This window comes from Chionomys nivalis, chromosome 9 (assembly GCF_950005125.1).
Source record: "Chionomys nivalis chromosome 9, mChiNiv1.1, whole genome shotgun sequence".
Lineage (NCBI taxonomy): Eukaryota > Metazoa > Chordata > Mammalia > Rodentia > Cricetidae > Chionomys > Chionomys nivalis.
In genome coordinates this window covers 52,593,891-52,608,030 of record NC_080094.1, presented here as the reverse complement: position 1 = coordinate 52,608,030, position 14,140 = coordinate 52,593,891, and the positions used below count along the sequence as shown (strand labels likewise).

The 14,140-nt window shown below is 36.2% G+C and overlaps 1 protein-coding gene across 1 annotated transcript in view; it reads left to right on the top strand.

The window, feature by feature from the left end:
- Positions 1-14,140, top strand: part of Ctdspl2 (CTD small phosphatase like 2) — a 52,491-nt gene that overhangs the window by 25,081 nt on the left and 13,270 nt on the right. The window contains exons 7-8 of the mRNA XM_057780813.1: positions 814-925; positions 4,666-4,752. Of these exons, the coding sequence (XP_057636796.1) occupies positions 814-925; positions 4,666-4,752 (199 nt within the window). The remainder of the gene's footprint in view (positions 1-813; positions 926-4,665; positions 4,753-14,140) is intronic.

Below are 14,140 nucleotides of genomic sequence, written 5' to 3'. Positions count from 1 at the left end.
TGCAGAAAATAATGTCCAAGAATTCAGAGTCCTGAAGTCTGGATTTTTCTAGAGCAGTGGTTCTAGCGTTTCTACCTTAGTTCCTCATGTTGTGGTGACCCCCAACCATAAAATTAATAGGTTGCAATCTTTTGACTAGTTTTGCCACTGTTATGAATCCTAAAGTAAATATCTGATATGAGACCCCCGTGAAAGGGTCATTCGACCCCAAAGGGGTGACGCCCCGCAGGTTGAGAACTGCAGCTCTAGAGGAATAAACACCTATTTCTTTGGTCTACAAGAGATGAGACATAGAATAAAAACCAAACTTATTTCTTGTAGGCAAAAACATATTGATTATAGGCAAAAACATATTGATTATTCTTTTTTGTTTGTTTGTTTGTTTGTTTTGGTTTTTGGAGACAAGGTTTCTCTAGCTCTTGCAGACCAGGCTGGTCTCGAACTCACAGAGATCCACCTGCCTCTGCCTCCTGAGTGCTGGGATTAAAGGCGTGCGCCACCACCGCTTCGCCATATTGATTGTTCTTATTGGGATCAGTTGAGATGTGTTTGAGTCTAGTTACAACTATTTAAAATTGAGTAGCATAGCCATTCCTTTTGTGCCTATGTAATAATCCATTGGGGTAGATAATAAAGACCAACCATCGCAGGCTGCTTTTGTTTTACTTTGTGCTGTAGGGATTGAACCCAAGGTCTTGAACCTTTTAGGCAAATGCTGTATAGCTGAGCACATCCCAAGCTAGTATAAATTCAGTAGTGTTTGATATGTATGGAACATAGAAGTTTGAAATTTTCTTAAAATTTGATTTATAGCTATTATTTCATCAAACATGTTCCGCCTCTGACAGAAGAACAACTAAATAGGAAACCTGCTCTTCCTTTGAAAACGAGAAGCACACCAGAGTTCTCCCTGGTCTTAGATTTGGTGAGTGTGTTATCTTTACAGGTACAAAGAATAAGGGTTAAATTCTCTTAAAGTACCAGTCCAAAGTGCTATAAAGAATACAAGCAAATAAGGAGTCACCATACTTACTGTAAATATGTTCTGAGTGTTTGAAATGTTTTTATTTAAGTAAATAAATGCTAGGAAGTCTACGGATCCTAGCATTAGACTAGTTTGGTTGGAATCTGGTATATTTTGAAAATCAATTAGACTTTTACTTTTGTATTTAAGTAAGTTTTTCCTCCACATTCTTGAGATTCTGTGATTTGTTTCTAATTTTATTTGATGTTTATTTGAGAAGTTGGTAATTGATCCAGGGTCTTACATATGCAAGACAGGTGATACACACTGTATTATAGCCGGGCGGTGGTGGCGCACGCCTTTAATCCCAGCAAAAAAAGTACACACTGTATTATATCCTCTGCCTAAATTCTCTGTTTTTTTGTTGTTGTTTGTTTTGTTTTTATTGTTTTTCGAGCAGCTTCTTTCATTAACCAATAAAAGCAACACATACACAGAAGGACATCCCACATCATATGTTTGTATATGAATATTTTGCCTGCATGTATCTGTGTACCAGTAAATGTCTGGTGCCACAGGAGGCCAGAAGAGGGCTCTGGATCCCCTGAAACTAGAGCTGTGGATAGTTGTAACTGAACCCAGAACTTCTGCAAGACTAGCAAGGTTTCTAATCACTTGAGTATCTCGCCAGTGCCGTAAAACCCCTGCAATTTCCAGTTTGATCCTATTAAAATGATGTCTAAAATTTAGATTTCCTTTTATTTTTATAATTTTCTTTTCCTGAAGGTCCAAATATAATTTGGCTTCAATAAGTTAACTATTAGAATGTGTTTTTTTCTACCCCTTCCCCTCTTAAGAAAAGTTCTCATGTGACCTGGACTGGCCTAAAACTCCACATGTAGCTGAGGATGATTTTGAACTTCTGAATCTTCAACTTTCTCCTCCCAAGTACTGGGATCTGCGATGTGCCACTGTGCCTGGTGTGTTTGATGTTAGGGATTTTTGCATGTTGAAATTTCCAGCTGAACTGTGTCCCTATTCTGTTTTTATTTTCAGTTCATTTAATTACCAATAAAGTAGATTATTTAATTACCAATAAAATTTATTTAATTACCAATCAACCTTTTTTTTCTCAATGTGATTTAAAAATTTCTAGTTTGCATACTTGGTATAGAATATAACTTTATGTGCTTTGTAGCCTGAACTATGGAAGAGGCTGAGACGTAAGAGTAGCATGTCTGGGCTGGAGAGATGGCACAGAAGTTGAGAGCACTTCCAGAGGTCCTGAGTTCAAATCCCAAAAACCACATGGTGGCTTACAACCATCCATAATGAGATCTGGTGCCTTCTCTGGCCTGCAGGCATCCATCCAGGCAGAACACTATATACATAATAAATAAAATTTTTTATATATATATAAAGTTTATCAAGACTTCTATCTGGGGAAAAAAATCTACATTTCTGAGTGTCTTAATACCTTTTGGGTACCAGAAAAAGTTTGAATTGAATATCTCATTTTTTTACCAACCCGTTTCTGTGGGGGGGGGGTGAATTTTTTTTTTTTTTTTTTTAAACATTTACCACCTACTTACAGTTTTATGTTCTTTTTTTTTTTCCCCTTGGATTTTTCAAGACAGGGTTTCTCTGAAGTTTTTGGAACCTGTCCTGGAACTAGCTCTCATAGACCAGGCTGGCCTCGAACTCACAGAGATCTGTCTGCCTCTGCCTCCCGAGTGCTGGTATTAAAGACGTGCACACCACCGCCCGGCTCCAGTTTTATGTTCTTATCAAAAAATGTATTTAATGTGCTGGAAAGCAATTTATTACTTAATTTGTTCCTGGTATCCCATAATTAGAAATGTTATTTAATTCTCAGTAAACTTATCTTGATGTAAAGCCAGTTCTTTTACTTTTGTTTGGTTTTGTTTTTTGTTTCTTATTTATTTTGGTTTTTTTGAGACAGGATTTCTCTGTATAGCCCTGATTGTTCTTTCTTTCTTTCTTTCTTTCTTTCTTTCTTTCTTTCTTTCTTTCTTTCTTTCTTTCTTTATTTATTTATTTTTATTTTTTTTTTTGGTTTTTCGAGACAGGGTTTCTCTGTGGTTTTGGAGCCTGTCCTGGAACTAGCTCTTGTAGACCAGGCTGGTCTCGAACTCACAGAGATCCGCCTGCCTCTGCCTCCCGAGTGCTGGGATTAAAGGCGTGCGCCACCACCGCCCGGCTCCCTGATTGTTCTTGAACTATCTCTGTTACCAGGCTGGCCTGCAATTCAGAGATCTACCTGCTCTTGCCTCCCGAGTTCTGAGATTAAAGGCTTGTGCCAACACTGCCCGGCAATTTTAGTTGAGCTTAACTAAACCCATTGAAAAATTTGAGGGTGGTTATTAGCAGTATTATTTTTGAGATAGCCTAAGCTATCCTTGAACTTATATAGCCAAGGATGAGCTTGGATTCCTGATTTTCTGCTTCTATCTCCCAAGTGTTGAGGATAATAGGCATTTGCCCCTTATCTGATTATATAGTCCTGGGGATCTAATCAAACTGAGACTTTGGTGCATGGTAGGAAACACTCTTCCAAGTCCTTTTTAACATTCAGGTTTTAAGACATGTGTTAACTTAGACATTTTTCTTGAGTAAGAAATCAGGATTTGGCCGGGCGGTGGTGGCGCACGCCTTTAATCCCAGCACTCGGGAGGCAGAGGCAGGCGGATCTCTGTGAGTTCGAGACCAGCCTGGTCTACAAGAGCTAGTTCCAGGACAGGCTCCAAAACCACAGAGAAACCCTGTCTCGAAAAAAACAAAAAAAGAAAAAAAGAAAAAAAAAAGAAATCAGGATTTGATATCCTAAGATGATAAGTTTTCATTATCTGTTTAATCAAGATAGATGAAATAAACTCAGATACTATAACATCTAATCTTAAATTAATAATCTTATAAAAGTTTGAAGATGTTTTATATGAGAAAATACAAATAATTAAATTCTAGACTTGCATGAGCTAATTCAATAAAATATAGTTAGTATAAACAGATGGTGATGGCACGTGCTTCTGTAATGTCAGCACTTAAGAGGTGATACAAGAGGAGGAGATCATGAATTTGAAGATAGCCTAGACTATATAGTGAGACTGTCTTTTAAAAACTAAATGATGGGCTGGAGAGATGGCTCAGCAATTAAGAGCACTGACTACTCTTTCAGAGGTCCTGAGTTCAATTCCCAGCAACTACATGGTGGCCCATAACCATTCATAATGGAATCTGGTACCCTCTTCTGGCTTGCAGGGACACATGCAGTCAGAACACTGTATACATAATAAATAAATAAGTCTTTTTTTTAAAAAAAAAAACACACAACAAACTAAATGTTTATTTTCTTAAGGAAGTTAAAATACAAAAGGAGTAACAAATGGTCTTTAACAAAAAGTTGAGCTGCAGAGCTCAGAGCAAAGGTTTTCAAACTTGAATATGCTGCAGAGGTGCCTGGGAAGTTTATCACAGCCACTGAGTGTGTAACTCATAAGGAATAGAGTTCCCAAGGATCGTGGTGCTGTTTATGCTCTAAAATCTAGACCTGAGAACCAACTCTAGGAATAGGAATTTATATGCGACATATAAATTCCACGTGTGAAGGGTGATCATGACCACATAAAACTGTCCTTTGAAGTGTCTTTTAATGTTTTGTTTTACTCTGTGTTTGTTTTAAGGATGAAACACTAGTGCACTGTAGTCTGAATGAGCTAGAAGATGCAGCACTTACTTTTCCAGTCCTTTTCCAAGATGTCATTTATCAGGTAATTAAGACATTTTAAACCTAATTTTTAAACTATTAGGTAACATTCCGAGCCAAGAAAAAATTTTTATGATGTTCAGCATTCTTTTTGTAGATTATTAATAGTTTTTATCTATATTTTAATAGTGATTAACACAAAATAGCATAATGCTAGAGAGTTATGTGAACAACATTAATTTGTAACCAAAAAATTCTAACTTTGCTAACTTGTGATCTCTACTAGTTTCATACTCTTTGCCAGCAGGTGGAGGCAAGGAACACTGACACAGATCCCCAGGAAGAACTTGCCAGGTTAAAACCTGGGGGTTTTGCCTTTATTTTCCCCCCTAAATCCAATTAATACAAAGAATGTTCATTCCTTGTTGGTCATTTTTACTTACTAAAGTAATGTTATTTGTAAATTACAGTTCAGTGTACCTAATTTATATTAATCACAGAATTCAAGGACTCCTGTAGTTGCTACTTTTATATATAAAGAATTTAGGTACCTGCATTTCTCTCATCTTTGTTGATGGACAGGTTACAGTGCAAAATATAAATACTGTTAAGATTTTACTGTGGATTATCTGTGTTGGCCATATTTTTGTTAAAATTTCCTGTCACAGGATTGGCTTAATCAATGAATATATTTGGAAAATTGCAAAGTCCTTTTGTGTGTTTGCATTTGCATTAGTGTGATCTATATATATCAGCTGCTGAAAGATTGGAAAAGGTCAAATGTGTCAAGAGGAAGCCAAGCCACCTTGGGTTCTATAAAGTTGTAGGCATTTGCCATGTGGGTAATGACCAGGTCCTTGGTTTGTATGTACTCTTGACGGGCACGTGCGAATGCTTATGGTTTTTTGATAGATTTTAGTTGTTGTCTTGCAGGAGTCATAAGATTTCAGAGTTAAGGGGCTGGAGTGATGGTTCAGAGGTTAAGAGCATTGCCTGCTCTTCCAAAGGTCCTGAGTTCAATTCCCAGCAACCACATAGTGGCTCACAACCATCTGTAATGGGGTCTGGTGCCTTCTACTGGCCTGCAGGCATACACACAGACAGAATATTGTATACATAATAATAAATATTTAAAAAAAATAGATTTCAGAGTTAAGTAGAAGTAGTTTCGAGCTACTTTGCCAAACGCTTTTATGTAGTCATGAGTAGTGAGGATTTCTTTTACTAGTGATTTTTGGTCTAATTTAATCTAGATGGGTATTATAATATCTGAGTAGTATATTCATTTCCTTTTAAAGTAATCTGATATTACTCCTGATACATTATATTAGGGCAAGAGGAAAACATACTTAAATTTTTTTTATTTTGGATTATTACTTGGTTTAAGGTGGGTTTTGTTTTTGTTTTTGTTTTTGTTCCTGAATGAACTATTCCCTACCAGATAGATTGCTCATGTTTAGCCCAGTTAAGGGATGGGGGTCTTAAAGGCCAACATAAGTAATATAGCAATAACTTAGTGTTCTGTTTGAGTGCAGTAGCCTTGTTTGTTGTTCTTTGTGGCTTGGTTTTAGCTATTTATTTTGAACGACTTTGAAAACTGGTTTTAGGCCTTTGGATTTCAGAAGTAAAACTTACTTGTTAATTCTTAAATTTCCTGATTTGAAATTTATCTCTTACAAATGGCTTCTGGGGGTTTTGTGTGTAGTTTTTTGTTTGTTCTTGTTTCTGGTTTTTTTCTTTTCTTTTCTTTTCTTTTTTTTTTTGAGTAGTGAAATAAATGTGAGAAGTAGATTCCATTTGGCTCCTTTCAGTATGGGTATATATAGAAATTTTTCTTACTGCTTCTACCATTTCTGCCTTTTCTTTTTAAAAGTTATTTTCCTGTGGGTCTGGATAATTGTCTTTGTTTGAATAAAAGGCTTATAACTGTATGTATTAAGTAATACTTAGAAAAGCTATGCAATATATTATGTTACCTTTATAGCATTCTGAAACCTTTTCCACATATATTTTGAGTCACACTTTCTGAAACTGAGTGAAGTGACCCAGCCATCTAAATAGCAGTGAGCAGGAAGTTTGAGTTTTAGAAGCTGTAGAAATGATTGCATTTTTAGTATTATGATTTATTTACTTTATGAAGGACATATTTAATTCCCCTCTACTAAATTTTTTAAGATATCCATAGTTAATATTGGGTACATTTCCTTGGATTTCTGGTTTTAACGTAGCTTTTTAAAAATGGAGTCTTTGGCATAGGGCTCCCCCCAGTTTTTTTCAGACCAGCAAGCTCCCTTTAAACAGGGAATGATGTCTTTTAAACTTTCAGTGGTGTTGTCTCCATCTACTGGCAAAGAAGAATATACACAAGGGTCTGGGATGAGCTAAGAGATTTTGGAGAAACCACATTATTAGGTAAGATGTAACTTACATATCTAACCACTGTAATGTAATATGGCCCACATAAAGGTGGAAACCCATAAATACTGTATATACTCTTATTTTAAAATAACTTATTGAGGTGAAATTTACATAGCACATCCATGACATTTACTTGTACTTCTTAAATATATCTATTCCATAGCGCCCCCCTCGTGTGTGTATGTGTGTGTGTGTGAATTGCGTGCACGCATTTTTCTCTGTGTGTGTTTAAAAATTAGCTTCTTGCTCTGAATAAAGGTGAGATAAAGTATCCACTTGGGATTTATTTTAGGTTTGTGTTCAGTTTGTAATGTCATCTATATCTAATTTCAATTCTACTTTTTTCTACTTTAAAACAGTTTAAAGTGTAAATTATGTTAAATATACTTTAAAAATGATCAAAGCCGGGAAGTGGTGGCGCACTCCTTTAATCCCAGCACTTGGGAGGCAGAGGCAGGTGGATCTCTGGGAGTCCAAGGCCAGCCTAGTTTACAGAGCAAGTTTTATGACAGCCAGTGGTGTACAAAGAAACCCTGTCTTGAAAAACAAAACAAAACAAAAATATCTAAATCAGGAGTTTTAGGTTTTACAGCTCTTGCTGCAAGCACTTTTTCTGCTTTTCCAACATGAAAGAACCATCTGTCAAAAAGAGTTGGCCAGAAGTGGTGGCATACACCCATAATCCCACACTCTATAATTCCAGTACAGGGGAGGCTGTGGCAGGAGGAAGATCATTGATTTGAGACCAGCCTGGGCTATATAGTTCCTCGCCATAATGGGACCCTGTCTCAAAAAATAGCCAAAAATATGGTTGTCTTCCGGTAGAACGAAATATTTTAAAAAGTAAGTAGTAGGTTGTATTTGGCTAACAGTCCTTAATTTGCTGGCCTAATAATTTTGGGAGCATATACTTAAATTTGAGTAGAAGTGAGTAACCAAATATTAATCAGAATTCTTACTTTTATATAGAAAATTTAAATTCATGGTGATCTGGTAATAGGCTTTTTTAAGATTGAGGGAAGTTTCGGGTAACTACTAAGATTGCTATACTTTATGACATACACTCTCCTTATTTTGGTAAATAAGAATAAATTCAGATACTGCCAGCCTTTAGAATTTTTAGGCAGATAAATCATTCAAGTTTGAATTTAGTATTTACCTAAATTCCATTTCTTAGGGGGGAAAAACAAAAGAATCATCTCAAATTAAAGTTGACACATTACTCCTGATCCTAGATATAGTGGGAAGACTTGTTTGTGTATATGGAAAATATGAAAGAATGGACTTGAAAGTGAGGGTATTAGACTCACAAAAGGTACAGATTGTTTGAATTGCTGTACTCTTTAATACACATCCTCTGAAGAATTGTCGCCATAGTGATTAAGGAAGGATATATTCATAAAATGGTACAGATGCATTTCATTTGGAAAGAGGTGCATGATCACTCCCACTGCACGTTTAAACTTGTAGTCAGTTTAATATGACACATTGTCAGGAAATCCATCTCGTGGTGTTACTCAGTTAAGAGGTCTCCACTGTATTTAGTTTCTGTTCCTGCAGATCCACCAATTCAAGACTATAGGTCATCTCACTCCCTCTTCCATCCAGAAGATGACTGCTATCCACAAGCAGAACTGAATCAAAAGACATTTTTCACTTAGCTCTTGAGCTGAAACACCTCCTCAATGACCTTCCTCTGTCTCCATCAAGAACTGGAGCTCAGTTTTTTGAAGATGTAATAGAGCTACTCAGCCCAAATGTGGCTGATTGAAGACAAAGAAGATACCTCATATGTCTCACCACAGTGCATCAAACGCAACTGTGTTGTCCATCTCCTCATTCTGTACAGTAAGGCAGGGGCATCTGATTTTTTGACTGTATTCACCATTAAGACTTTAGCCAGTCAGTGGCTTTTTGAGGATCAGTAAAATCAACAAACTTTGGGTCAGCTGTCCAGAAATCAGACTATGGTAAGCACTCAAGGAGCTAGGATGCTGCAGGGAGCTACTTGTAAAGGATGCTTTCTTTCATTGGTTGAGGTTGCTTTTATGGAGAGAGTGGTGGGGAAGAAAGGCCAATGGAGAGCCGGTTAGCAAAACTCAGCCTCTTCCGACTTTGTTTTCTTGAAAATCATAGAGCTCAGGGCATTTTCGGTATCACAGAAAGAGAGTTAGAAGTGTCAATGGCTTTTAGCTCTTCCTAGAAACCAGCTTTATTTTCACTTCATGAAGAAAAATATATTGAAATGAAAAATTCTGTTGTCAGTACCTGATTATATTTTCTTTTGCAAATTCTGACTTTATAATTAAAGAGGCATTTTGTTGCTGAGTTTTATAAACTTTCTTTTGTTGTACATAAACATGTATGTTTGTATATAATTATGCCTTGTATATAGTATTTGGGGTTAAAAATATTTAGTACTGATGTCACTTTTAGATAGGAGAGAACAGTATTTGGATAATAACTTACCTGAAAAATAATACTTTAGAATAATTGTAAAGTAACTTTCCCATCTTTCTTAGTAAGTAATCATGGGCACTATGTTTTTGTTATAATTATTGATTTTTAGATTAGAAATTATATAAATTAAACTTAAAGTTTTCTCTTTATCAAAAATTAGAAAATATATTTCATGGGAATTGTTAAAGTATCTGAAATTAGGAATAAATCACTTGAAAAAGCAAATTATACAGCCAGAGAGGTGATGCATGTATGTATCACAGCTTAGAAGAGTTTGAGGCTTGCTTGGGCTATATATGGGGAGGGGTAGATGGACTTTACACATGAAAGTTCTTACTTAACAGCTGAAAGTATTTTAAATATAGAAGAGATGAGAGTTGATTACAGCGTGAACTAAATCGGAGGGTTCATTATCTTTAGAATGATGTTTGAGAGTGGTTTTTATTTAATTTTATTTTTGAGATATGGTCTCACTATGTATAGCCCAGGTTGGCCTAGAACTCACAATCTTTCAACTTCCTGATTGCTCACTAGAATGATTTCTTATTGCTGTTGTTATTATTGTTGTTGTTATTACTACTACAAAGTCTTACTTTGAGGCGCTGACTGGCTTGGAACTCACTCTAGACCAGATGGCCTTAATAGCACAGAAATCTGCCTGCTTTGCAAAGGCATGGGCCACCATGTTGGCTTATGCTAAAATGGTTTTTAAAGGCAACATTTTGTTACTTAAATGGCTACTTTCTTTTTGTCCTTGAAGTAATTATAGTTTCTCTTAATAGATGTCATTTAAAGTACTTATATACTTAAATTTATGTGTAAATATATCACTATTTTTTCCCATCATAAACATTATTCTTCATTGAATACTTATTAATGTACATGAATACATTAAACTTCAGTTTATCCTGTTTGGACTCTAAGCCTCTTTTCAGATTGAATTCTATTTCGTAGTTAAGGAAAATTCTGGTTCTGGTGTTTGAGTCCTTCCCTGTTCATCCCCAGATTGATTCTCCACCTCTTACTGGAACTAGTTGAGGCAAATGATTACTAAATTAAACTATGGGTTATAAAGTGGGGGCCTCCATGGCTCTTACTTGAGCAGCCTTTCTGTGTTTTCATGCTAATGCTAAGAAAATATTGGAGGAGTCAGTAATTTTTTTTTTAAGAGACTAGTTGGTAGCTGTAAGGCTTTCTCTTTAGGATTGTGGTTGCTCAGTTCTACTCCATAATACGGGGGACTGGTGACCTTTAAATAAAGAACTAGGTCATAGTGCTTACCAGTTTTTGTCACCTTACATCACTGGGTACGATACCAAACGCTTACCTGTATTGTTTACCCTTTATAACATTGGGATCCATTTTATAGATGAAGAAATGAAGTTGTGCCAAAAGGTTGGAAATTGGCAGAGCCACTTTGTATACCAGTATGTTTATTCATTATAAGATCTTCTGCCCCCTAATAATTTAACATTTAATTAATTTTTTTTTTTTTTTTTTTTTTTTTTTTTTTTTTTTGAGACAGGGTTTCTCTGTGGCTTTGGAGCCTGTCCTGGAACTAGCTCTTGTAGACCAGGCTGGTCTTGAACTCATAGAGATCGACCTGCCTCTGCCTCCCAAGTGCTGGGATTAAAGGTGTGCGCCCGGCCCTAATCAATTCTTCAAAAACTCCAGCATCATTTGTTTTCTACTTTCAGCTACCCAAGTGCTAAGATCACGTGTATTGACATGACTTGCACTCGACTCTGCTTATTAAATAATTAGTGCTCACAGGTTATCTTTGTGTTTAAAGGAATACCTAGTGTATTTTCTCTCTGGTATATACTTGTGTTTGTTTGTTTGTTTATTTATTTATTTATTATTGTGGCTCAGACTGGTATTAAACTCAATGAAATCTTCTGCTTCAGCCTCTGGAATAGTGGGGTCAAAAGCATATATCTCTAATGAGTTACTGACTGTATGTTTCTTTCGATGCTAACCCAGGGCCCTACTAAGCCAAGCATACATGTAAACCTCGATCTATACTTCTACCCTATAAACTTACTATTTTTTTAAATTATAGACATGTATATCAATAAGTTCAAAGGACATATCAAAGATTTTTTTCAAGACTGGGTTTCTCTGAGTAACTTACGCTAACTGCCCTGAAACTTAAACTCTGTAGACCATGCTGGCCTCAAACTCAGAGAGATTGTCTTGCTGCTGAGTGCTGGGATTAAAGGTGTGTGCCACCATCATATGAAAAATAAAACACAAAAAACCCTTGTTTTTAATGTTAATCTGGGCTTGGAAATCATGTAAAATATTTCTCCTAAAAAAGTTGACTAGTAATTTTCTCACAAGCTGAAATTGCTGTAGGTAGGATTTTGCTTTGTTTCTCTGTCTTACTGTTAAAATAACATGAAATTTTGATAAGTTAATAGAAATAAGTTAAATTTGTGTTTAACCAGACTTAAATTCAGTGTTTATAATCAATTTATAAGTAGTCTTCTATGTAATTGTGGTTCTATTGTGCTTTGTTAGTACCATGAACATCAGTTAGTTTTCATTGACAGGCTACCAAAGAGGACACATAAAATAAACTATTATTCATTGTCAAGTAGTGTTATTATATTGATAATGTAGTGTACTGGGCTCTTATTGTATATGTGTGTCTGTGGGTATATATGTGTGTATGTATTTATATACGTATATATAATTTTTATTTATAAATTTAAATTTTAGTAAAGCTAGTTCTTCATAGATTCTAATTTTTTTTTGTTTTGTTTTTTTTGTTTTTTGAAACAGGGTCTCACTATATAGCCTTGGCTGTCTTGTAACTTACTCTAAACTAGGCTGGCCTCACATTCAGAGATCTGTCTGCCTCTGCGTCTCAAGTGCTGGGATTAAAGGCGTGCGCCACCACCACCCAACAAATTATAATGTTTTTGATTTTTATAAATTTGGCAAAATGTACTTATTCGCAAATACCCACTTTTGAGTGATTGTCAGTCTTGCCAGATAGTAATAATTTATTGCTATCATTAAGCATTAGTTTTAAATTTAACTTATTTTCCAAAATATATTTGGTTTATTGAAAACAGACTTAACCTAAATAGCATTACTGTAGGTCTAGAAGAACATTTTAGCTAGAGTGAAATCAGTTTTTTTGTTGTTGTTGTTGTTTTGGTTTGGTTTGGTTTTTTGAGACAGGGTTTCTCTGTAGCTTTGGAACCTGTCCTGGAACTAGCTCTTGTAGACCAGGCTGGCCTCGAACTCACAGAGATCCGCCTGCCTCTGCCTCCCGAGTGCTGGGATTAAAGGCATGCGCCACCACCGCCCGGCAAAATCAGTCTTTTAGTCTTTAAGAGTTTACACAGTTAAGAGTTGCGTTTGGTTAGGCATGGCTACAAACGCCTGGAATGCCAGTGTTGGGAAGGCTAGGCAGGAAGGATCACCACAGTACCCAGGTCATCCTGGCTACATAGGAAGTTCCAGACTAGTCTGGGCTGCAGACTAAGACCCTGTCTCAATAAAACAAAACAAAAAGTTGTGAGTTTTTAGGAGGATAGTTGGTAGGAAATGACGGGTGGGTGCTTCAGAATAGAATCCTGTCTGAGGCTGAAGTTTGGAGAAGGAAAATGGAGCTAATTGTTAGTGTCAGGAGCTAAATTTTTGGAGCCAATGAGATGGCTCAACAGGAAAAGACTTGCCACTTGAGTTTGGTTCCTGGGCCCTACATGGGGAAAGAAGAAAATGGGTTTTCAAAAAGTTGTCCTCTGACCGATGTCATGTACACACCACAGCACACCTTGCCCCCGGTAGATAGACTTAGTGAACAAAGAAAGACCATATTATACATGCCTTAATTCTTTCTTTTAGAACAAAACTTAGGACTTGCTAATTCATATATATTCCTGTTCATGTTTAATAGATCTCTGAGTCATAAACCCTGTTGGGCGTGTACCTCATCTCTACTATTTTTCTTTATGGTTGTGTGCATTTGTATCACATGGCACAGCTCTCTAGTCTTATTCCAGACCTGACCACTATTTTTTTTCACCATTAGCTACTGTGTTATCTGTGTCTTTGAATCTTTTTGTGATACCTTTCTGATTAAACAGTGAATCTGTTCTGCAGATAGACACCTTGACAGACAGCTCTTCTTAACCCTTGTCTTCGCAGGATGGAAACACTAGCAATGGACTCTTCTGTCCTTAGTGCTACCTTTCATTTTGAAAGCATGGCAAATTCTAGGTTGTGTGTTAAATTTAAACATAGAGATAGCAGTAGGATGCATAATGCCATTATAGGTTTAGTCTAATCGGGAAGTCGCTGAAAAAATGTTACTTTTGTCTTCTTTTGTTGCATGCTTTCCCAGTTTTACTATAAAACATTCCCAGAACTGGCCTTTTTGTCACAGGAACATTTTTATGTAGATGGCAAAATTGAACACTAAGCGTGCATTAGATGTGGTGTCACCACAGGCTTGTTACAAAGTCACAATCTGTTTAACTCAGTTTATTTATGATATATGAAATCAGTAGTCATCTTTCAGTGGAGTACAAAACTTTTCTAAAGTTTAGTCACCAAGT